Here is a 27,243-nt window from a genome sequence, read left to right as displayed (position 1 = left end):
ATATACATTTATAAATAAATATGTAGTATATAATATTAGGTAGGTATATTAATTAATATAATTTATTAATAATAAATTCCATAGTATATACATTATTAAATACCCTTGGGCCTTGGGACCTGATGTGAAACGGTGGTTGGCCTCAGTCACTGACGTTTTCTGAGGTCAAACATCGGCCGGCCTCACTAGCTCCCAGATGGGTGACCACCTGGGTTTTAAGTTCACCAAAACTATTGCTATGTAACTATATCGCTCGCACCATACACGTGTTCCAAACCAATCGTACCCCCCCCCCTCTCAAGAACTACTACAATAGAAACCGGTTAATAACCAGTATTAAAAAATTTTAAAATGTATTACCTTTATAACTATTGGATCGGACTCGAAGTATCAGAGGAACTATCAGCTAGGTATTTAAAACTGCTACCAATAATCAGTACCAATATGTCAAACTATAGTTTGAAAAAATATGCACATAATTTATTATTATGTTAGGTACACACCGTCTTTATAACTTTCTACAAAATATGTTTTTATTTTAAATCGACTTCTTTATAGGTACTATCGTTACTCGTATCAAATATTTTGTTATTCTTAAATATAATATATATACACAATTAGGTACAATTTATATTTTATAGTAAATATAGAATAATGGTAAAAAGTGAATTATAATTACTTATACATAATATTATTTAATTTAAAACAACAAATAGTGTTATAGCTTATAATCTAGACATAAGAAAATAATATAGCAAACTAAAATGTTGGTAACCGATTTATAACAATTTTATTGTTTCCATAAGAGTGTAAAAAAAAATTCTATTTTGAACAAAGTAAAAATAAACAGTTCATACTATAGATGTTTTAAATTACATTTTGAAAATTTACACATTATTTAAATACCACAAAACGCCCAAAATAGTAAAACTGCTAATAAACATGTTAAAAATGTAATTCATTTTGACCTTGAGTTTTACAACACATAACCCATACCTAGAGCATATTATGTTCCATATTTACCTATAGTTGATTATTAAAATCGAAAGAAAAACCAAAAAATCAGAAGTACTAGAAGACCGATTAAAAATGAAACGTACTTCGACCATGTATTCATTTCAACTTTACCCTCCAAGAACCTAGCACACAATTGTTTTTCTAATAATTTTGCACCACATAACACAACTGGTACTCCGGTACCGGGCTGTACTGATGCACCAACAAAATATAAGTTTTCGAATATTTTACATTTCAAACTTGGTCTGAAGTATGCGACTTGAAAAAATGAATGCGATAACCCTAATACAGAACCTTTCCATAAATTAAATTCGCTTTGCCACGTTCTCGGGTCATTCACCATCTCGTGTTCGATCATACTTCGGAAGTTCGAAATCTTCAGTCTTTTCTCTATTGAGTTGATCACGTGTTCTCTGGCTCTTTTCACGAGGTCATCAAAATCAATATCGGTTCTGTCTGATATATGCCCCACGGGTACTAAAATCACGAATGTGTCTTTACCTTCTGGTGCTGCTGTGGGATCGATGTGACTAGGTACGTTTACATAAAACGACGGTTCGTCTGGCAACGAGTGATCCTCGAATATTTGGTCAAAACTTGGCTTATATTGTTCGCTCAAAAATATATTGTGCACCGACATCTGAGGTATAACTTGGTTAATCGACCAATAGAACGATATCGACGACGAAGTCAGTTTCTTTTTGCCTAGTTTTTCTGCGTACGACGTTTTTGGCAAAAGCTTGTTGTATGCGTAAACGGCATCAGCGTTGCAAATAACAATGTCACTGTTAATCACATTACCGTTCTGCAATTTTATTCCTTTTGCCACTCCATTCTCATCGGTTATTATTTCTTGGACATCGCTGTTATAATTGAACTTTGCCCCGTGTTTTACAGCAATTTTTTCAAGACTTTCCAAAACCGAATGAAAGCCTCCTTTTGGGTACCAGATTCCTTCAGCTATTTCAGTATATTGTAACAAGTTGTACGGGGCCAATCCATCGTACGGGGACATGCTAAAAATTACGATTTTATGTTAGCATTATTTATTGAAAATATCATATTCATATAATATAATATGTAACCAGGCGTGGATTCAGGGGGGAGGCTATGGATCCTCAGGCAACACCTGTCGTCCAATGTACCAATAAAAGAATTTTTTTTTATTAATTACGTACCTACTCTAAAATAGAAAGGTATAATCAAAATTTTCTAGATCCACGCCTGGTTGTAACTAATAACTTACCCCATGTACATAGTCTGAAATGTAAAAGCCTTTCTCATGTAGTCACTTTTGAAATATTTACATGCTCTCGTGTAAACAGAACTATGCAGATGCAAATTCAATAATGTCGGTATATGTTTTATATTAAAAAAATCGTACCAATTTTGAAAATCAGTTCTCATTGCTAACTCAATGCTTTTTCTATAATGTACGTGAGTTTCTTTCAAAAAATCAAAAAATCTCAATAAAGTTTCCTCGCCTTCTCCTTCAAAATTTTCTAACGACCGTTGTAGTTTAGATAAATTACACGAATGTTGAAATTGTTGGCCATCATGAAAATTAATATAATAGTTAATTTTACACTGTAATATTTCTATATGATCTTTTATGTCTTCTCCTAAGTCTTTAAATGTCTCCTCAAATATTTTAGGCATTAGATACAATGATGGACCTTGATCAAATCGATGTCCATTGTGCCTAATTATTGAACATCTTCCGCCATTATACGAATTTTTTTCATAAACTTCCACTTGAAATCCTTTTTTGCTCAGTCTGGCGGCTGCTGCTGTACCACCGACTCCAGATCCAATGATAATGATCTTAATTGCCATTTTTACAATTCCTTAACATAATTTCAATTTATAAATTGATTGAAACCTATTACATTAGGTAACTAATATGTTTCAGAAACATTTAACTAAAATTTGTAAAAAATGCATGTATTGAGTATTATTTCTTTAATTTTTATATTATAATCATAAAAAAAATATGTATAGAATATTTTATTTTATTGTAACAAAGATTTTTATTTAATTTTTATTAATTAATTTTAAATCTTAAATTCATGAATCATTTATATAATACTTTTGCTTATATAAACGCGTAAAAAACATGTTCAAGATAATTAGTTAGAAAAATAAATTAAAGTTAAAATACCAAAAACTTTTTATTTATGTGTATTTAATATTTAAAATTGGTCGCTTTAATAGATTATAAATTATTTCTTTACATCGACTTTTCCATTTTCAATATTACTATATTTTCTCATTCTCATTAGTTAGATTTTTTACTTAGCTAAAAAATAATAAAATTTAGTAATACACATTACGTACAAATGCAAAGTAGGTACACTATAGGTCATAGGATATAGTAAACATATTGTATCTACGAACTTTGATTATAAAACATTTTTTGGCGGTACCCGCTTCTACCAGAAGTGTACATGTATGTACCTATATTTTTTTATACTTTGGGTAGTTACAACTTATAACAGTTAAAACAAAATATGCGTCTTTTCATTTTACTACACACAATGAAAAAAAAATGTTTGTCATCATCATCAATAATATTTTTCATTTGATAATATCTTATCAAAAACATATCGCTATATTTTCGGGTAAAAAGTAGTTTAGTATAAAAATGTCTAGTAGGTATAATGACTAAAGCTTTTAAAAGATAAAGTAAAATCCCATTATGTTGATACAAATAGCCAATAGGTATCTATATAAGTAGATACAGAGGAATAAGATAATATTTTGCAAAACTAAACGTTGGTCAATATTTTGCTCATAACTAACAGGAAGTTAAAACAAATTAAAATTAATAAAAATACAAGTGTATTTAGTATTCACCTAGGTACTTCTGCAAATGCATAAAATACATAAACTCATTAATTTATTTTAATTCGTTTAAATGTAGGTACTTCCAAGTAATCTATAAGTGTTAACTAATGATTAATTTTACAAACTATCTTATTTTTCGTTAAAGGCACATTATATTTGAATTAGGTAGATACATAATTAAATTTTACGAAGTTTCCATAGTCGTTGTAAATTACTCTTTTTACTTATATCCAGGATAAACTTATTATAATTGTAACACTGCGTAGTTATAACATATAGTTTTTGGTGGAATATCAACTATTTGTATATAAAATAAGTATGACGTAGTGATAGTGCACACTACGAAGTATGTCCTGTATATTATTGTGTAATATATTATTATGATTTATAGAAATATGCGTGTCATGTATAATTATTATAAAAATATAAAAATAAAATAGATTTTCACGTAAAAAGACGTATTCACCGCCGACTATAAACAATACCACCGAATACACAATAACAACAGTCACGCAATAGTATGAAGGTCATTGCATAATTATATGAAATTTATGTCGTTATCATACATCGCTGTAGCGACAACAATGTTACACAAATGTTATGGGTTAGGTACATGGACGGTCATCATTTACGAATTAACACCAAACATCGAAAATCTTGATCATTTTTGCCGTAACTATTAGGATAATATATATTTAACCGATTTCCATACAAAACCAGGCGCGGATACAAGGGGGGAGGGCTATGGGGGCTGAAGCACCCCCCCCCCCTTTTAGTCTCATTTTTTGTTTAGCCCCCCCTTTTTTCATTTCTAAATCCGCGCCTGTACAACACGTTCCCCTTTCGCACAATATTTCCGATCGATTGATAGGCACTTAAAATATTATAAGAGCAAATAATAATATTCATCTACTCCAATCACACTATTTGGAAACATAATATTCTGACTTCTGCAAGTATATATGTAGAGTATAGGTCGTGATATTATTTCTAAGATTTAATCCACAATCCACTGGATTTAATGTAAATTTATTCATATACAAAACCTGGGAATGTGTAATGCTATAAAAATTCTTTAATGCAAATTAATTCATGAATAAGTTATTTTTTATTTTGTTTTTTAATTAACTTATTTGGTTTAGGTTCTGAGCGCAGCGATTAAAGATTGATTTTACAATGATATGTGTTTTTTTTTTATTTCATTTGCCCGATGGCAAATTTTATAATAGACAAAATTTCTGATCATCAACTTCGATAGAGGTTTCTGATACCAAATTGTATCTAGTTGTTACTTTTTAGTCGGTAAAAATTTAAAATTATCACCACTTTTTAAAATAAATGGGGGAAAAAATGTAGGTATTAAAATAATTGTTTGGTATAACCTATAATTGCATACTTAATGACGTGGTTTACTGTAGGCTGCAGAGCAATTGTAAGTCTTATAACTACTTCACAATTTTTTTTGAAGTAAATTACCTATTTAATTTTTAGTTTATATTTTCAATAAATTTGGATTAATATAAGTGAATATTCTTATGCTATTTATTTTGATGTTTTTAAAAATATCTATTGATTAAAATAACGTAAGTAGGTATTATATTATTATAATTTATAATGAATTACCTACAGATAGTCTATAACTCATAACGAATCTCCGTGATTATCTTTCAATAGCGAAATATTATGATAACGATCAACGGATAACCAAACATCTAAACCAGCTATACCTAAGCTATAATAAATAAATACAAAATATTTACTATTAAGTATTATTATTAGTTATATACTCATAATTTTATTTTATTATAAAATGTAATATAATATGTATGAAAATAGTTTTGAATATTTAGTTTACATGCAATTATTTTATTATTATAACTTTACTACATTATGTCAGACTTCGGAATGTTTACAGCTATTAAAAAATTCTGTGTACGCCATAACTATAATATTTCGTCTTTTAACATATTTTTAAGTCTATTTATACCAAAAATTACCATAAGTGTTAAAATAAATATAAAAATCATGGACAACCATTTTGCTTTATTTATCTCTACATAGAATGGAAATAATATGAACCAATTTTTAATTATATCTTTTTAAATATCGTTATAAGTGTCCCTAATGATACAACCCTTTAAAAAAAAAAACGTTGGAATATAACTTGGATATTATCTTACAAAAATATACACTTTCAAAGTTATTTGTAATAATTTATAAGCATTTCATTTCATTTTTTTTTTAATTCAACAATCCCAACAAAACTTTTTTCAATAACCTCAATAAAATATTTACCATATCGATAATCAACTTACTTTTGTTTCACTATTAGTAGGTATTTTATACGATAAATAGTTGAAAAAATTCTTTTTTCGTTGTATTTATAAAATAACAATATCAAAATGACAAAATCTAACATCATTATATAAACTTTACGTTTCACTGAAGAAACGTAAAATGACTGCTAAAATACAATTATTCAATAATAAAACTATCACTGTCTTGACAATACGTAAAGTAAACATGTAAATTTTAAACAAGTAAAATTGTTTTGGTATTGTACATTTTACAAGCACAATATGTGGCTGTACATCTATTATTGCAAGCACTTAGGCCCGGTTTTTCAATCGTTTATTTATTCGCGAGATAACTATCTGTCGAATACTCGAATATATTTATTCTAAGGATAAACTTCCGAATAAAATGATAAGTATTTAGTAAACATAATAAATATTAAATAAATAAAATTAGTTAAAAATATTAATGATACTGAAAAATCCAGCTTTTTGACTTGAATCAATTTAAACTATATTTGACCATGAACGACTAAATATTATGTCTATATATTATTATACGTATGTGGGCATGTGGCCATGTAATTGTGCGAACAATAATATTTAGTTAGTGTTCAACTCTCAATATTGTTAAAATAAGATTTAATTAAGTAGGTAATTGAATATTTTAAAGATTTTAGAAATGATTAAAATATTATACTGTCGCGTGTCTTATAATGTTCACCAATTTAGATTCATTACATAACACAGTTGATATAAAATATGCACTAGAATACCATAAAACCATCGTAATGCAATTGAATACAATTTAATTGTAATTAGTTCTTGAGCAAGATGATTTTCTAGTTTCTACAGGAAAAAATTTAAATCTTTTAACTAACTTTTTGTATAATGTGTAGGTAATATAGGTCACATCACATTTTAATGAATTGCGAACGTTTTGCCCCTAAGTTTTGTCCCCGTAAAAAAAATGAGCCCACGGACGTTTCGTCCCTGTCTATTATTAAGATAGGACATTTGGCCCCCGGGAGTTGATATTTTCGTCTTTGTCTTTGTAGCTGAATAACTCAAACAAAATTGGTAATTACTAATTTCACATGTTAGGAGATTCCCAAAAATAATATTTTGAAAAAAGTTATTAGTTTTAATAATAATAATAATAATATAATATTAAATAAATATATGTAAAACCCCAAAGGGTAAAAACTAAGAGTACAGTATGTCAGTATTGAAAGACTAAAATTATCGTGAATTTAACAAATGAAGACATTCGTTAAAATAACTGAGGACAAATTAAACATCAATATTCAAATTATAAATACAAGTTTTTAGCTTAGAGCAGGGATCGAAAAAAAAATCAAAATTAGGAATTTTATTACAATTTGTTGGTAGGCCATTCCCACATATTAATATAAATTATATTGAAATTGTTTAAAATAGGTTGAAATTTAAAATTAAAAAAAGCTTTTTAGGTAAATGTAGTGATTTAAAATAGTGGGGACCAAACGTCCTATGGGTAGGTAAATAACATCACATAACTCCCGAGGGTCAAATGTCCTATATTAATAATAGACGGGGGCGAAACGTCCGTGGACACGCTTTTTTGACGGGAACAAAACGACGAGGGTGAAACGTCCTTTTACCCATTTTAATATAGGTAATAGTATAGGTACAAAACTATTGGATATTTTTTTGATTACCTACTGATATGTTTTTTAATTAAAATGTGATGTAAAGGATTGGAATAAAAATATTGATTGTAATGGTTTTCCTACCCCCGAATACTAAATTGACAAAGTATTTTTATTTATTATTTAATATAGGTACTATCTGAATTCAAACACTAGAAGTTCAAAGGTAATAATATGTAAAAATCCTTTTTACTATAAATAAAAGAGCATTATATTAGTAATTAATTAATGTGACTTTAAAGTTCTAAAATATGGTTGATGTAATATCATTATAATATCTTGTGTAATTAAGTTTTAAATTACTACGTGCCAATTTTTACTAATATTAATTGATTTATTACAATCGTTAGAATTAATACCTTTAATACTAACTAGTAAGTATAAAACTATGTAAGAAGGCTATTTGTATTGAGATAAAAATGCAATTGTAATGTAGTGTAATGTAATTGTTAGCAAGCGGGTGTCTTTTCAGTTTTATTTTGAGCTGGTAAAAAATTTCCCCCCCCCTCTCAAAAACAAAAATGACGCCACTGTGTTAATCGGAACAAGTTTACCAACCAGTACGCGGCGTAGGCCGTAGTTATACTTCGTAGTAAATTCCAAATTACCTTTGGTTGGCGGCAACCCCTTCCTGGATATATCTTGTTGGACTGGTGCCCGGAACGACCACAGTCGCGATTGTGGTATCGCAGGAGTATGTATACCGCGGTTCGGTTAATACGCGTATAATATGGTCGGTTAGATATTTATTATTAAAACAAAGGATACGCAGCGATGACGGTATTAGGCTCGACGACTATATATTATAAAATATTATCCTCGTATAACCTTCGGGCGTGGTCAACTTCACTGGGTTATCACCTACACTCGTATAATATAATATTGTGGTGGAAGTCACTGCGCAAGATACACGAGTACTCGGAAAGGATCACGGACACGACTGTCCGGCGTCTCGTTCGCACCGCACACGACTGCACGGCAACGATGGTAAAATACTGTTATGTATTGCAACGTACGACGCAACATTCATGCCGCCATCACCAAAATAATAATAGTAATAATAAAATCGTAGCGCTCACTACGTCACGACGACGCTAAATATCGTATGGCATATACGATGTATCCGCGCAGTGCGGTGATGGGAAACGCTCACTCCGCGGCGGCGCCGGCAACGCACTCATATAGTCATATAATAATATTATTGTCATGGATGTTATAATGTTACATAACAACATTTTGTTTACCATCATTGTCAGGATTGTTATATAACGTCGCGTAGGTGGGCGAAAGAGGTTATCCGATGGTAGCAGAAAATCATTTATCTACAAGGTCGTCGTTCGAATCGCTCCTCGAAATTCGGTTTCCCCGCCGACGCGACGGTTATACCTGCACCTAAATACGACAACCTGAGATGCTATCGCAGACGAAGTGGCAGCTGTTATAGGTATACAATTATACTACCCATGTGACGCATAATTATACGATACAATTGCAGTAATAATAGTGCTGTATGACTCCGCTCAATGACACACTCAGCTCATTATAAAAAACCGGCGACGACGGTCGCACGCGATCGTCTGCTCGGGGAAGGATAGAGGAGTGATCGCCGGCATCATAATAATATTATGGCGTGCGGCTTGACGTGAGTACATATAAAATGTTCATTATAATATATATAGTGGCGTAGTGATGTACAACATACGTAATCTTCGGCCATTTTAATTTTGGACGCGAACGTGCGAGCTTCCCGAGAGACGTTAAAAAAAATGCCCAAAATCGTGATGTATTAAAATATTTTAACGTCGTAGGCTCACAGGTGGAGTGGTAGTAGGTCGTCCCGTTCGCGTGCAATTCGCACCACGCAGTGGTGACTTTAGGCATGAGGAAGGGGCGGCCACCACCATAACACACGATGCCATGCCGCCGCCACCGCCGCTGTGTAGGTATCCGTCCGTACACTCTAAAATAAAAACAAATGTTGCGCGATGTTGCACCACACCGACTTCAATACACGCTGACATCGTATTCCAACAAAAAATCCCACACCGACCACCAGAACTCGTTCGCGTCCATCAATACGGCGGTCCTGTACAGCGTGTGCGTCCTTTTGCGCGTCTTACAAACATTGGATATCGTTACTATATAATAATTATATCGTGCACGATAACGTCGAAACGATAGCATTATCATATTATAATAACGATCATAGTAATATCATCGTAAATACGAGTGCTTTCGTACAACTTAATCATTCAATATAATATTATATACTAACACGACTGCGCTGTTTGTCAACATAATATATAAGGCACGTTACGCGCGCGTAATAGATATTTTGTTGTATAAATGTATTTTATAGAGTGCGAAGCCTATAATATGCAGTGAGTACGTTGCGATGATTACGTTTTACAAGACCCGAGACCCGATATTATATAGGTTAGTATACTGTTAATTTTGTAATATAATATGAAACCTATAAATTTAAGTCCCCGACTTTCCAGAGTAGCATATAGGTAGGTAGGTACATTTGAAAAGCTGAGCAAAGATTTTTTTATATCATAGATAAATGTACTACAGTTTTTAGTTTTGATAATCATTATGTAAATCTAACCCTAAGTCCAGAGGACACAATTCATGCTGTTCTCTAAAATTTTTGTGTTTTTTTTTGCATTTTTGTTTTATTAAAATACATAATATTATGAAGAAAGTTTATAAATATGTAGATATGAAAAATGTGTTTAGGTAATTATTTCAAAATAATAGGAAATTATGTATTGTATTTTATTATACGTAATATTAGGTAACACCAAGGCTGGGCAAGTTAATGATTTTTTTTAACTCAATTAAGTTAAATTAATATGCACCAATAACAAGAAGTTAAAAGTTAATTTAACTATAGGTTATCTCAGTTAAGTTAAAAGATATATGTACACACTTTTTATTAAGTTACAAAAAAAGTTGATTTGTTAATACAACGCTAGAGTACTAAATTTTTTTCCAACCCAAAACTAAATTATAGACTATGTATAATGCTTAGACTTTATACAGTATTTCCATATAAGTTAGATTCAAATGATATACATTTTAAACTTTAAACAATTCACGGTAAATATTTTTTGACATGAAAACGAAATAGACTGAAATAGTGAAATATAATGAAATTTAAAATAAATTAACTTATCTTACTTCTTAAAATGAAAAATTAATTCGTTATTTCACGTTAATAAAAAAAATATATAGTTAGTTAACAGTTAAGTTAATGGAAAGCCAAAAGTAACTAGTTAAGTTAAAAAGTTAAAATTAAATTAACTTTTTATCTCGTTAATGTCCAGCCTTGGCAAATACGTTTATATTTCGTTATTTTTGTGTATTTTAAGCACTCTTAAGAGGGCTGGAGCATACCATGTTTTAAGGAGTATGTTTAGGCATTTAATATTAAATGTACATTTTGGCTGTGTCAATGTGCGAGAAGTAAATGAACATTAGTGTGCGTAATCCGTTATCGCACTTTTCTCAACGATATTTGAATTCGCGGACTTACGATTTATTTTGTATTGTAATATGTATCCAAGGTGTATTGATCACACCTTGTATTTATCGTACTAAGAATCTTAGAAATATTCTAACACCCATACGCGCATGTACAAGTCAATGAACACGTAGAAAATATTTTTGCTCCGGCTATAGGGCAGACATTTGATGAACAGTACCAAAAGAATAATAAAAATTCACATTGTTTCGATAGACTTAAATTAGTTTTGAAAATATTTGTTAGTCTATTTTCTAGGTTTGCTCGGAAATAGATTTACGACATTATTTTTAATATGATGCATAGTAAGTTTTTATTTTTATCAAAATAAACTTAAACTTGACTTAGTTGTAGATAGCGAAAAATATAAGAATCCACTTCCGAGCAAACTTAGAAAAGAAGAATACAAACTAAATTTACTTTTCAAAATTGAAATCATGCTACTGAAAGTATGTTTAATTTTCTTTCGCTTATTGAGCTAAATGTATGGAAAAAAAATGGTTGCTCCAGCCACCTTATTTTTTAAGTTTTTGAGTTGATATTAAAATATTACAATATACAGGGTGATCCATTTAACGTAAGACACTTTACCGTTTAACCATCATTATTGATTGATACGTTAAATGTTTAATGATTGTTTATAATATTATAATATGCACCCTGGTATTAAACGCTTTATATTTCGATATAGGATTCGGTTCGTATTGCTTGCAGTAATTATTTGTTGATGACGGAATAGGTATATTTGAGTGGGTGTGTAATTAATAATATGTTGGTGAAAAGACTCGTAAAGATTATCGGGGCCCCCTAACCAGTAACCAATATTGACATAATTTTATTATATTATACCTGCGTCATTACCGTGTCTAATAGAGTTGATATTTTACAAACCCAATATTAGACATATGTAGGTACATAGCCACATAGGCTTGCCGACGTGAGTGCGATAATCTACTGCACGCTGGATCTCAGAGGCAGGGGAGTGGACTGTATATATTATTATAAGCTGTTGGGACCATTTCTAGGCCACCGACCGAAAAGGATAATTTAAAAAAAAATGATTATTATATTTTTGTGACATAAACGCGGAACATCATAATATTATGCCTACTGTATACAATTATCGTACCTAACCTACGATTGAGCTGCAAACGTGTAGATAAGGATATTATTTTACCCCGCCGCCACCGTTAGGTATATATTGCGTTTTTACGTAAAGAACATATATACTGTATAACACAGGTTTATATTATAATATTATATTACACTTATATCATAAGTTCCTTTGTCTATAGGCTATAAAATAATATGATATTATGTTTAGTTATACCGAACGCCCTTGCGATCGTCTCGTTATAGGCATCAGAATGTTGCGTAACGTCGTAACCGTGGTTGTCGTAAGTATAAAAAGCTATACGATCACAATATTATGATTATTATTATTATTCTATGTTGGCGTAAGTCCACCGCTATCTATATGTAATGTAATAAAAATAATAATCTATATGTGCCTATGATTTGATGATCAGTGATTTGAAGTCTGCGTAATGAAACGTCAGTGATCTATAATGGATAATAATAATAATCGTTCGATAGGTAACATCATTACGTTACACTATGCCGTAAACAGTTGCACGCGATTATTTTCAATATCCTTGGAGTTGAGTTATAATTTTACGAACGAATCCTCTCGATAATAAAGTTGACGCACCGGTCGTAAACGTCGAAAATGTTTTGAGTGCGAGCATGACAAAGCCGAAGTAATGTATGCATAACATAACAAATCTTGCTGCTATAGCGCCTACGATACACCATCCACGTAATTTTAATTAAAAAATGAATATTTCAATCTTTAGAGACAGGTACCTACCTCATCTACATCAAAAAGCATCTTATTCGATTCCCATCAGCGTGGGAATATAAAATTATAGGTATATTAAAACATTGTATTAATTTGTATATACATATGTTCAGCATATTCTAGTAATCAACTATAGTACTCCATACGATATTTAAAAAATTGAGAAATTAACAGAAAACCGTATTATTGTTTTTATATATTAATTGTTAAGACTATTTAATTAGTGATGTTAAATATTTATAAAATGTAAAGTGCACTTATATAGTTATAATAATAAATACAATAATAGGTATAATTTAGGTATCAATAGTCAGTTATAGTAAGATAAATGTAAATATTTAGATGTACCAATCTTTATGTTGACCCATATAATATATTTTAAATAGTAATTGTTATTTTTATTTTTTATTATAATATAGTACTGAGTTATTGCTCTTAAAATCTTCTGAACACTTATATATTCGTTTAAAGATTCTTATTTGATTTTTTTTTTTAAAACCTAAACCAATTTTCAATACATTTTAAATTCTCAGCGAAGCAATTAATGTATTGGTTAGTTTCAAAATTATTCTCTGTGTTGTTTGTGTGTGTATGTGTGTGTGTGTATGTGTGTGTTTGATTCACTTTTAGGAGCAGTAAAATTGATTCAATCTTCACTGTCGAAGGTTGTCTGGTAGAAAATCAGATCTAGTTGGTGTTTCGGGAGATGAAATGTAAAAACTCTACTTGTTTTTTTTCATAATCGGGTAAGCAAAAAAAAAAAGAACCAGCAATATTTATACAAAACCAGTTTACGAAAAAAAAAAAAAAACAGTTTTATTTTTTGTTATTATTTTAAACGAATAATCGTAGATACCTACTTGAAACTAGAAACAAATATTTATACAAGCATTTTCTAACCATAATATAATTTTCAAAATATTTTTACTCTTTTTGAACTATTTTAAATTATTGAAGTTATTGACTTTTTTCAATATATAGGTATATCGATAATACTGTTTAAATAAAAAATATTGAATGTGTAATACAATATCCTTCTTCAGTTGATATTAAAAATGGGGGACGGGGTGGCCGACCGGTTACGACGCAAACCGATGCCGGTTCAATCCCAGCCACGGGTGGCATTTTTCTTCGGGCAGTGACGGTGCCCGGAGAAGTCGTCATCCCCCACCCGGACATGGCAGATAACTACGAGTGCCCACTAGAAAATTCTGCCAAACACAAAAACGTGTTCCTCCAACCGTTCCCCACCGTACCAAAAAACCTACTTCAGTACCATCCTACAGCTAATGGCCCCAGTTGCCGGACTTAAGACCAATGTAAAAAAAAAAAAAAATAATATTAAAAATGTAAAGCGATGTAGGTATAGCTATCATCAACCCACTAAACTATGTTTGCTATGTCATTTTTCAGTAATATTATCTTTATATATATAATTCTACTGTACGTGTATTGTGACTGAACTCCTCCTAAATGGTTGGACCGTTAGGGTGGCCCCCGGGTAACCCCCGGATTGTTTAGATTCACAAATCATCCCTCTAGGTCCAACCAGTGGATGTGCTCAAATGGAATCAGAGATTTACGGTGGACATTTTTGTTTATAAATGGTTGCCATGGGTTTTAAAACTATTATAATAATAATTATTGGTTGCCGTGAAATCAGTGTATTCATTCAATGCATTTAATTTTTTTATACGCTATGTTTTGATATTATATGTATTGCAATTACGTAAGTATTTAGCGTATTATACTCACATATAAGTTACGTACATAAAAAAATGCCCCGAGGAGGAAATATTAGTCATCAGACTCGGCATTTACAATTAGTTCAGCCGTTTAGAAGGAGTTCAGTGACATACTTGGTATAGCTTTGATAGGTACTTTAGAGTTAAATTATAAAGTTACGTACAAACAGCACGGGGCTCGCGATCTACCGCAGGTAGATTGCCTACCTGATAATATACTGCTGCGAATCACAATTTTGATTCCAGGCACCAGAAAAGTTGAGATAAATTTTACCATACACCAAATATTAAATAACGAATTTAACAAAGTTTGAGGCATTTAGAGTTGGTACATTTAACGGGAAACGAAGTGCACGGGATCAGCTAGTATACTATATAAAATGAATAGTGTAAGATTTTAGATTATTATTATAATTATTACGTTAATATTATAATATCTTAAAAGAATATCAGCGCACTATTTGTTTTCTCTCTCTGGCGCATTTGCGCAGAATCGTTTTTTCTATGTTTTTAAATAATCTTAGAGTAAAACCACCCATTACGAAAAAGATAGGGAATAATATTTTAGAGGGAATGACATATTGATTTTATATTTTATTGTTATTTGACTTTGTATTCGGCTTTCAAAGTAAACAAAAAATGTTGTAAATTTAAATGATTGTTGTGAAACGATATTAAAAAAGAAATTGATATGTCATTCCCTCAAAAATATTATTCTCTATATTTTTTGTTATGGGTAATTTTACTCTAAGATTACTTAAAAACAAAAAAACGATTCTGCGCAAATGCGTTTTGTCTATGTTGCGCGTTGGCCATAGAGAGAAAACAAATAGTGCGCTGACATCCTCTTAAGAAACTTTATTTCGTAATTCAATATTATTTTTCCACTGTCTATATCGCCGAAAGACGTTATTTAGAAGATGAATAACGATGACCATTATACGTTACGTTGGTGCTTACTTGAGGGTGTGTAATTGTGTATGGTAAAAATTAGTGCACTCTACCGTATTACTAATGGAAAAGTATAAAATATCCTTAGAAAAATATGTGGGCTGAGAGACCGTCTCAGCTCGTTTTTCGTATACAATTATTTATTTTTTTTTTTAATTTTTAAGCGTAATACACAATCTGAATCGACTAGACACAATAAGCATATATTATGATGAGAGTTACAAAGATGGACATGGAAATTTGATGAAAGAAACCACCCATACAATTACTTATCAAATTTAATACATCCGTAATGGAATACCTAGTGTAATATAGTAACGCACTCAATAACAAGGTACACTTGAAACCTATATTGTACAACAACTTGTATTCTTTCGACATACATTGTTGGCTCACAAATGCAAAACATTAAAAATATAGTGTAAATTGAATTTAACTAAAATATATTTACATTATAGGTCTGTGTTATATCATTAAAGTATAGGTTTGTTTAATAACAAACGATTTATTTACTACATAATTATTTTTAAAATCCGTTTCATACTTCCGAGAATTGAAAACTTAAACTTTTCATTTGTATTTTTAGTAGATATTTTGAACTTTTTAGAGTATTTATTATTTGTTTAATTTTTATAATTTTTAGTGCATAGGTATTTAAACATTGCCTATATACATTTTTAGATTAAACATACTTGGTAATTCAAACCAAAAGATCAAGAAATTTTATCCTAATAATTTATTATTAACTATTTATGATTTCGGTACGTTAATAACGTGTGTATCTACCCATAGTGTGATTAATGGCTGTTGTTCGTCCGGCACTCAAACCAGTAACTAATTGGTCAGTTGGTGATTCACCGCAATAGCTATTGAGCGTTTATTTCGTTAAGTTCGTATTTTGGTTTGCTCAAGAATTCTTAAAAACATAATTCGGTCATTTTCAAGGACATTATTGTGGTTGAAATGCAATTTTTTAGGACATTTTTATCCGGGCCCTAGTGATAAGTTATAAATTATAAGTCAATGCCAATATACCGTATGATTTGAATAGTTTCGTGTTATAAATAGCTTAAAAGTTAAAATGTATCTAAATATTTTATTTATTATAATAATAATATAATATAAGTACCTACATAATGGAAAATAGTTTTTTAAGACCCAATTACCTGTTACATTTTTAATTACAAAAATATAGCTAAAATCGTTATTTTTCGTTTAAAATGTTTAAATATCCAATTTTGTCAAAATTTTTACTTGTGAGTTTTGACACTATACATTTTTAATTGTACTTGAAACAACTTATTATTTAACGAGTAACCTAGTATTTAATTGTATAGTTTTTTTTTACTGAGAAAGCATTTTTTCTCAGCATGTTATATATATATTGTAAATTATAATATTTAGGTAATATAATATATTTGATGAAAAATTTAAAGTACCTACGGTTATTCTTTTATGAATTCCTACAAAAAAAACAATATTATAATTGTGTTGTATACATATTCTTGGCTTCCGGAATTTATTTTTAGTTATGCACAATTATTTTAAAAAGTAAGGTAGGTACTTGGAACTCAATGAAAAAAAAATCATATTTTGATAAACCACCTTCATAGTAAAAATTCTTTTTACTGCTCAAAAGTTAAAAGTGATGAAAATTAATGCATTAAAAAAAACCTTAAAATCTTAGTTTAAAAAATATAAAAATAAAAAGCACGAGTAGCAAGTGTAAAGCGTTTTAAATTAAAGATACCTATTATTAATTAAGTTCGACGTGCCTTCAAAACATGAAAATATTTACAAGACGAATATGAAATATTTTTTCACAAAATGTGTGCAAAAAGTTTTAAATAACGGAAATGATTAATAATATCAAAAAAATGGAAGTTTCAAAATTGAATTAATTTCTAGGTAGTAAGTACCTCCTTCAAACTTTGTGTTAAGGAAGCTATATTTTACAATAAGCTAAAAGTAATACATTTTTCTACAAATTCAAAGCTCTATAATGATGACTGATGACCCACAAACATTTTTTTTTTCTTTAATACACACACTTTCGTAAAATCTACAGAATCTAAACAATAATTATAGAAAAATAATATAAAATGTATACCTTTGGTCAAATAGTGTGTTTGCAAACAGTATATAATATTTACAACTTCACTGTTTTTAATTAGAATATTTAAAAATATAAATCCAAAAAGTTTCTGTACTCTTTGCTGGTATAACTGATACTGCTGATATTTAGGTACTACCGAGTTGAAGTACCTACGTTATAATTTAATCTTATTATTTTATAAGACATAAAGTCATAAACAATAGTTACCCAATTATTGACACTCCGACATTGAAAATTATGTTAATGCTGTATGTAATCTATAATTCATAATCTATCATATCAAATACGTAATTAAACATAATTTTTATTTTTAAACTTTATTTGTTGTATATGATATTCAAAGGTTATATTTATTATGTAACTAGTAGGTAGTACATATCATAGTATTAGTTATAGTTTATAGGTTTCTAATAAGGTATACAATATTATAATGTGTTGTATATAAGTATATTTAATAATTGACCTATAATTTTCATATTATATAATATTAGACCGACAATAAATAAATATAAATAGGCCGTAACTAACTTAACCTACCTAAATACTTATCTAAAGAATTTTTTTTGATAATATTAATAATATTTAATGTATAGGCATACGCATTTATTCATAAGCTAATATAATGTGATCGTGTCTTTCAATGTTGAAGTACAGTTTTTTTTCTGCAGTTGTATAGATTTTTTGAATGCTCATTTTTGCTTTGAACATATTCTTGTATAGATTAAAATAAAACAAATTTGATTCGGTTCCAGCATTCTATACCATATTGGTTAGTATAATAACTTATATTTATGTAATTATATTCTATATAATATCTAATACTTAATACTAATAAGTGTAATTACACTACTGACTAAATTGTCTTAGATATGTTTTTTAAATGTTAGGATTAATATGCGACACTAAAATACAGGGGTGGCCACTGGCCAGTGATAAGAGAGTAGAGAGCTGCACATTATAATAAAAAATAATATGAAGAGCAAGGGAATAAATAATACCTATCTATATATATATATATTATATACCTACTAATTACTATACTATATTAACCTATGGGGGGCCGCCCCCTCCAAGCCCGTATTTATAAAAAATGTATATTGTTAACAAAAAATGCATATTAAATTATTATAATATTGTCATATGGACTATATGGGCCATAGAGGTATGACGATGTACCTGCTGGGTAAATGGACTAAAAATAGACGACTTGAATTTGTGTTGTAAAAATTTTTGTTTTCTTTATGTTATAAGATTTTGTGAAATTATAACTTCCCCCCCCCCCTAACCAAGGCTCTGGAGCTGCCCCTGAGTAAAAATGTTAAGACACGAAACCTTGCCGCTCAGTCATAACTGACAAAATTTTATTTTAAAAACTTTATTGTGTTTCACGAGGGTGATTCACCAAGCATCCTCACCCTTTTTCCCTTCAATAATGCTATTTTTTGAAATTTTATGTTTGGAATTTTTATTTAATAAAATATATTTATATATTGTATTATATATTGGTCATATATTTTATAAATTACGATTATTTTTAATTCTTGATACTTTTGTAACTGTTACTGAAGGAGTGTCATTTTGGAGACACAAACTTCTGTTTTTCGTATTTAAATCCCCCTTTTTTGCTGAATACTGCAGAGCGACATCCACTTACCCGCTTTTTTTATTATTCGTTTCTATGGTATAAACAAAGCGTTAGAAATTAAAATCCCGCTTTTAGCAGTCTTTTGTAATTTGGCGGTGGTTTTACCCGTGGCATTAGGTAAGTATTGAGAAAATCGAAAAATGACCTCTCTAAAGTACCATCTTGATCCAGTTTGCTAAAAGATAAGATGATATATGTTGAAATCGAAGCACTCATTCTGGTAGAAATGTTGTATACCTACAGGATAAAAAAAAATAGAAATGAAAAGAAAAATAATTAAACGCCATGATTGTAAAACCACTAGCTTCCTCGCTCCGCTCAGAATCTAAAACAAATTTTCAAAATTTCAATGAAAAAAAAAATTTCAATTTAAAATTACCAAGCTTAACGCTCTAGGTATATATTATGGAAATATCCACGGGAATTTAATATGTATCTGGCTACGCAGTGTAAGATCAGTTATTATTTTTGCGATATATCAATATACTTACCAACGCTAAATATAATGTAGGCCTAAGATACGTCAACAGAAAACAGTTATAAGCAACTGAAAGGTCATACCTTCATGCCCAAATGAAAAAACGATTATGGATTAACTAATATTTTTTTAGACCAACACATAAGCAAGTTACGAAAGCTAGCTCTGCGAGCCTGTTAAATTCCCGGTTTCTAAACGTATTAAACGCAATAAATTATAATTCCATTTACAATTTATGTACTGTAACTACGGGCAATAAACAAATACCTTAATATAAACAATCTTACTACCTGTGTACTGGTAGCTAACAGATGGACACAATAGGAATATAACTATAGGTATAAGGTTTTCTAAACATTATATGTTTAGAAGCCTAAAACTACTGTATAATACATAAATATATTATATTAATATATATATTATATATAAATTTACTTATGTGGCTCGGCGCGGTGCAATGGCTAACATCAATCACGCCATGACAAAATAGACAGGTATGTTGGCAACTTTGGCGGATGCTTATCATAAATAATGTTATCATGAATACTACCACAGTAAAATTATAAATTATTCAACTACAAAATAAACTTACCTATGTACATTTTATGTTTTATTATTTATAAGTGTACTATAATATTATAATCCTGTATATAATTATGTATTTTAAATTCTAGGAAGTAAATTTTCGTAAAAATTGAGGGGGGAAATGATGATAACAATGACTATGATAAGCGGAGAAAAGCATCCGCCGTGTTGGTTTGAGTTGCCAGCATACCCGTTTATTATTTCATGAATCACGCGACGTGACTAAGAGTAAGCAACGGCCGCTGCCACTAGTTCTCGGATGGGTGACCACCCGGCCTCGTAGTGTGCAAAAATCTTGCCACACTTACACGTGTTCGGGTGTTCCTAACCAACCGTCCCAACCATCCCAATCCAACTGTACCAACCCTACTAGGCTAATGATCTAAGTCGTTAACGCCTTAAAACCTAAAAAAAAATTTACTAATTTATAAGTTCATTGTTCAAAGTCGTACCTATACAATTTTCAATACCTAACAATTTTTAAGCATCTTGCATCATTATCTGTATGCCATATAATTGTGTACATTTATTTTCTTTTCCTCTGTATCGTCTGCCATAAGCTATTACTTAATAGGTATACAATATAACTATTTAAGTATATACACTGGCATATTTTATTGGTAAGATTTGTTGGTAATAAACTAAATATTCGAATTTTTTCTTCTTAAGTAGATACTAGGTACATATTATATAATAACAATACGCGTGGTTATAAACTATATACAGTGTTGTAATTTTTAAAGTTGATCTCTCGTATAAAGTAGTTGTACCAAGTACACGCAGTTTGTAGTTCAGCGGCGAAGTAGCTGTTAAGATAGGTAACTTACTTTAAAAAATGATTACAATTATATTTTTTGTTCTATTAATTGGTTATTAGTTATTAATCTTTACGTCATTACTGCATAATAGTATATTACATAATATTATTTCTTATTTCCATATATTATTTTCTATACAATTTCACTTTGAAATTCTAATATAGGTACCTAATATAGTATAATTAATCGTATAAAATTAATTTAAAATTGAAATAACGATGTACAATGAAAATTAATTATATTAAATAAATAGGTGTATTTGAATAAAATATTCACAATTGAGTGTTGAAAAAATTCAACAACTATTGATTCAGTGGAGTGATGAATATATTAGTCTCTCATCGCCTTTTAGCTTTTGGAGCAGTAAAATGCATCGAATTTAACTTCAGTATATTTTCTGGTAAAAAAACCATAGGTAGTTGATAATTTTTGGAGGTCAAAATTGAAAATTTAGCAAAACATGATACATAAAAAATCGAGTGACCTTGCCACCCGGGTCACATAACGTGCCCATTAAAATTTATCAGGAATGTATTGAATGGGTATACCTATAAATTATAATGAACACTAATTTTAAAACTATCGCACAAATAAATTCTATCAGTGTATTTACTTTATCCAATCCTTTTTTTTTGTTATGGAATTATATTAAAATATGAATCAATAAGTAATTATGTTGAAGTTGCGATAACTGAGTTTTAACTGTTGTGATTCTGAGCTCGGCGAGAAATCGATTGGTTTTATTAGATAAGGAAACATTTTTTTTAAAGTAATTTTTGTGTTTTTTATTTCATGTTTAGAATCAAAGTATTTACTATAATGTGACTTCAACAGACTTTATCAATGGTATAATGTCTGTAATGAGAACGATATGTCTTTGAAATTTGAATATTGATATGTAAATATGCTATAATTTAATTTTCTTTTAAAAAAAAATACGTTATTTTTTGATTACACATTATAACTCAAATTTGAGACGTACTAATTTGATTAAACATCTTGGCGTTTTCTTCGACTCAAAACTATCCTTTAATTTTCATATTAATTATATAAGAAATAAATCATTTATGCTTAACTAGGTTTAGTATTTGTAAAGATAAAATTTTGCATAATATTATAGATTGACCTGAAATTCTTGAGCGTTTAAATTTTAGAGTTAACAAATCTAATTCCAGAAACAATTCATAATTTTATCTCTCCACTATACTTCCTCAAATTATATGCTATATACTCCTGCAAATATTCTTATGTCTGCGAGTAATTCAAATACAAATTTAGGTTTATTTAATACTACATTATTCAATTTGTCAAATATTTGATTTAACTTTTGTTTTTATTTTTTTTTCTCTCATATAGTATATTACTATATTTTTTATCTTATCTATATATTTTTAGATTCTGAGCGGAGAGAGGGATCTAGTGGTTTTACAATGGTATTTTTTTTTCAATAGCTATTTAATGCCACGGGAAAAACCACCGACAAATTACAAAAACCGCTAAAAATGGGATTTTAATTTCTAACGCTTTGTTTATCACCACAGTAACGAATAAAAATAAAAATAAAAATAACGATATTAGTCATTAGACTGTCATTAGGTTGGTAATTTGGTACAGCAGTAGGGTTAGCACGTTTGGTACGGTCGGTTAGGAACATGTGTATGTGCGGCAAGGTTTTTGCGCACTACCAACCCAAGTGGTCACTGGTCAGTCGTCACCTATCCGAGAACTTACGTTCTTACTCTATATTACGTCGCGTGATTGATTTCAGCCACTGAGCAGCGCCGAGCCACTTACCTATACTTATTACTCTATTGTTCCATTAATTAATTATGTTATTCATATCACATTATATTTTTATATTTTTAAGTCTACATAGCTATTTACTATTTATATATTATTTTTCGTTGTTTCTTATTTCTATAAACCTATTACTATTATAACATAACTTGTTAGATTTTTTATATATATTATGTTCATTATAAACCACTGTCAATATATTTTATTTTATGTAATTGGAAATTTTTTTCCCGTAAATAATGAATTATTGTTATTAAACGTAACCCGGACCCTGGACCCATCTGATCAATAATGGAAATAAAATAAAATAACATGGTATTATACTATTGAAAATTATTCATTTGATTCACGAGAATAACTATTGTTATTATGTATCATAACTTTGATAATTTTAGTTAAAATTATTATTGATATTGTAAATTGTAATTAATTAACGTATATTTCAAAAACCAATTAAAAACCTACTAAAAGAGGAAGATAACCCATAAAATTTCAAAACCTTTACTGTACCTAAGTCATGCATATAAACGCCATAAACTATATTAATGAAAAAAAATGTCTGAAATTAATTAATAATAATTAGGTACTAAGTATATTTTATATAGGTTATAGTCTATAAACCATAGTAAATTGGATTTTTATAATAATAAAATTACATAACAGACATTAACAGTAAACAATAATTTACAATAATATTTATTTATTCATTATTCAATTATTCAAGATAATTTCTATATATTATAATATGAGACGTTCTAATCTAGTACAATGAGCAAATTTTTATATAATTTCACGCATAATTACTATTTAACGGGATTCTTTTGAATACCCATTTTATCAAATATAAACATTTTTTTTACAAATGTTGAAGTCAAAAAAAAAACAACATTTAAAAAAAAAATAAATATTGAATTACTTTTTTTATCGTTTTAGATTCTGAGCATTGCGATAAAAGTATTGTACATATTTACAATGAAGTGTTTCTTTTTTTTTTTGGTAGTAAAAATGCTCCAATTCCGTGATCAGCATCTTTTCTGATAGAAAAGTGAATCTGTGAATCTAGTTGGTGCATTAAGAATGTCAAAATTCCTAGAAATTTTTAAAAGCGTTGGGAAAATCAAAACAAAAAAAAGTTGGGCAAGTGGGTGTCGCTCTTCTGTACAGTAGGTTACAAGAGGGTCACTGTAATGGATGGTGTTAAATTCAAATTCAATGATATAATATCATTGTATAAGAAAAACGATTCAGTCAGCCTATGATATTACTAAGTACCTATATTTGATGATATTTTTGTGAATAAAGTAATTTATATATAACCTATTTACATGGAACCCTGTTTTAAATTAAAAGTTGAACATTTTATACATTTTTAACTACAAAATAATTATTATATTTTAAATTTGATACATTTTGTCAAAATTCAAACTTTAAATGCTTATAAAAAAAAATTGTGCCTATTTTTCAACTGCTATTGTAACAATATATCAGGAGCCTTGTATTAAATTTTCACGCTTTTTCACGCAACAGATAAATTTACATTTATAGAAAAAAAAAACTAAGAAAATTTAAAACTGACAATGTCCGTAAACAGCTCAAAATGAGTCAAAATATTTGGAAATGTTATGGTGCATACAAAATGCTAAAATAAACATTCAATCAACATTTCATGTACTTATGGTCACTTGTTTTAGAGTTGCACCAAAAACCAAAATCGATTTTCTCGAAAACAGATTTTGCGTAAAAATTCCCGTTTTTCTTTAATTTTTCTTTTGTTTTTCACGGCGCTTTTGAAAATTTCTGGGAAATTTGACCAAGTACCAACTAGATTCACATTCCTATCAGAAAAGATACTGTTGAAGAAAATCCAAGCATTTTTACTGTCCTATCTAGCACTTAGAATCTAAAATGTATAATTATAATGTATATAAATTGTACCTATGTGAATATTATGCAATTATTATTGTTTCCATGTGTGCAACATTTGATTATTTTATAGTTAACAAGAATACTAATACACTTTAGTGGATAAGGTTAAAGGTTTAGAAAAACAACGAAGGTTAGGTTAATTATTATATTTATAAATAATTATTTATAAATTAATATTAAAATAATATACTATTATGTAAGATGATACCGTTATAATCGGCACCGCTACTACCTATATATGTTTTGTTTTATATTATATAACATAAAATCTAGATATGAAAAAGGAAAACAAATGTGTTACCACACTCACATTCAGTAGGTAATTTATAGATAATTACTCTAGAACACAAGCTTAGATGCAATAAAAACCGGATGTTTTTGTTACCAAAGTAAAAAAAAATGTTTGGCGTTAAATCACATTAATTTTTTAAGTATGTGTTCAAACTTTGACAACACTAGATAATATTCTAATTTCTAATGTATTTTCTTATCATTCAAAAAATATTAATCATAGAAACTTGAAACATTTTACCATTACTTAAATTATTACAATGATAATTTTTATATATTTAGACAGATTTTAAGCTATTTATGGACACTTAAAATTTTCGAATTGATTTAGTTTGTTTGCCATACGCCAATACCTACCTATTCATTTTAATAATAATGTTTAAGCTCAGTCAGAAAGTTTGAAAATTAAATACAAGGTTTCTCATAAGTTTTAATTGTAGCAATTTAAAAATATTATAAATGTATATTTACAATTTGTGTGTATAAGTAATGTCTTTAAGTTCAAATGTTGATAAAATTCTTGAAATCACGAAATTTTCAAGTTATTTTATACATTGTATAATTTGTATAAGTTAATACAATTTTCAATTTAAATATTCTAGGCTTGACCATTTAAAACAACGTACCTCATAAGTTCCTAAAGAAACCTAAATATTTTAAAAATACAAATGTAAGATAATTTTGTCTTAAAAATTGTATTTCAACTTTAAACTTCAAATATTTACAAAACCCTAAATATTTAAACAAAAATAATAATTGTTGTTATTTTATTGTCATTATAAATAAATATTGTACGCATGGTCTTGAAATATAAAATTGACAGGTAATCCCAGGCAGGTAGTGGGCTTTGCAAGGAGTAACATAATAACATATTGACTACTTTTATCCCGGAATTAAACCACTAAATGAGGACTAACAGATACATTTTGTACTTAAAATACGAAAATTAAACTTTTTGTTTTTGACTTTTCGGAGACTGTTTAGGTTAATTTTTAATCCGGAAATGTTCATGTTTAAACTTAAAATATTAAAAAACTGTGAAAATTACAGACAACTTTTGAACTGCAACTATCAAGTTGAAATAGGTATTTTTGGCACAGTTTGTTCTAGAACCACTTATAGTATTTTTTTTTTTAATTTATAGAACATAGTTCTATAGACTACAGATGGGATTTAGAGCATAGCTATTTATACATAATATTAGTTCCCAACTCCTGTCACCGGATAATTGAGAGAAAAATATGAATAGGTACATTTTTTATTTGTGGCACCTTGTGTTGTTTTCAATATTATTATATATATTTTTCACCTAAACTGCCTAATCCAATGAAATTATTACATAATAATACACAAATCAGTGAGTGCCATATTTTGTAATGTATAATTTTGCATGGAGAAGTCGAGTAATACAGCTATATAATTATAAAACAACATTTCCTTAGAAATGGAGCCTTAATTACAGACTACAGTATCTGATTACTTACTCGTTATTTGTAGTAATGATTTGTCAATGAATTTAAAATATATAACACATCCATTACTCATTACAGTAACTTATATGAATTAATTGTACCTATCTTGAATATAAAAATGACACAAAACAACATAATATATTAAAAAGTGGGTAAGTGGATGTCGCTCTGCTGTACAGT

General features: G+C 29.1%; 4 protein-coding genes across 6 annotated transcripts in view; 1 reads left to right on the top strand and 3 right to left on the bottom strand.

Annotated features, from left to right (window-relative positions):
• LOC100161380 (phytoene desaturase) overlaps nucleotides 1-8,548 on the bottom strand; it is a 36,854-nt gene extending 28,306 nt beyond the window's left edge. Inside the window, exon 1 of the mRNA XM_001950729.5 lies at nucleotides 8,458-8,548. The gene's annotated coding sequence lies outside the window, so the exon portion shown is untranslated. The remainder of the gene's footprint in view (nucleotides 1-8,457) is intronic.
• LOC100169110 (phytoene desaturase) overlaps nucleotides 1-8,570 on the bottom strand; it is a 74,318-nt gene extending 65,748 nt beyond the window's left edge. The window contains exon 1 of the mRNA XM_029488030.1: nucleotides 8,458-8,570. The gene's annotated coding sequence lies outside the window, so the exon portion shown is untranslated. The remainder of the gene's footprint in view (nucleotides 1-8,457) is intronic.
• LOC100159050 (phytoene desaturase) lies at nucleotides 448-18,313 on the bottom strand. Of its 2 annotated transcripts, none has more exons than XM_001943190.5 (3): nucleotides 18,046-18,313; nucleotides 2,264-2,864; nucleotides 448-2,033 (listed from the first exon to the last, which is right to left on the bottom strand). In XM_001943190.5, the coding sequence occupies exons 2-3, from the start codon at nucleotides 2,851-2,853 to the stop codon at nucleotides 1,037-1,039; spliced, it is 1,587 nt and encodes a 528-aa protein (XP_001943225.2). In that variant the 5' UTR covers nucleotides 2,854-2,864; nucleotides 18,046-18,313; the 3' UTR covers nucleotides 448-1,036. The 2 variants fall into 2 exon arrangements, with proteins under 2 accessions (XP_001943225.2, XP_029343889.1); XM_029488029.1 differs by lacking the exon at nucleotides 18,046-18,313 and adding an exon at nucleotides 8,458-8,589.
• Nucleotides 9,538-27,243, top strand: part of LOC100161104 (bifunctional lycopene cyclase/phytoene synthase) — a 25,233-nt gene continuing 7,527 nt past the window's right edge. Inside the window, exon 1 of one of the 2 annotated variants that reach the window (XM_016801018.2) lies at nucleotides 9,538-10,285. The gene's annotated coding sequence lies outside the window, so the exon portion shown is untranslated. Of the gene's footprint in view, nucleotides 10,286-18,654; nucleotides 18,821-27,243 lie in introns of those variants that run through there. The other variant, XM_001943135.5, reaches the window with a different exon arrangement.

This window comes from Acyrthosiphon pisum, chromosome A1, assembly GCF_005508785.2.
Source record: "Acyrthosiphon pisum isolate AL4f chromosome A1, pea_aphid_22Mar2018_4r6ur, whole genome shotgun sequence".
Lineage (NCBI taxonomy): Eukaryota > Metazoa > Arthropoda > Insecta > Hemiptera > Aphididae > Acyrthosiphon > Acyrthosiphon pisum.
This window is presented reverse-complemented; position numbering and strand designations above follow the sequence as displayed.

What these genes read in the sequence shown, in the direction of transcription:
- LOC100159050 (XM_001943190.5), bottom strand. Translation starts at nt 2,853, where the DNA reads ATGGCAATTAAGATCATTATCATTGGATCTGGAGTCGGTGGTACAGCA. An exon ending in TTTCAGACTATGTACATGGG is followed by an intron (nt 2,034 to 2,263) that starts GTAAGTTATTAG and finishes CGTAATTTTTAG; the next exon opens with CATGTCCCCGTACGATGGAT.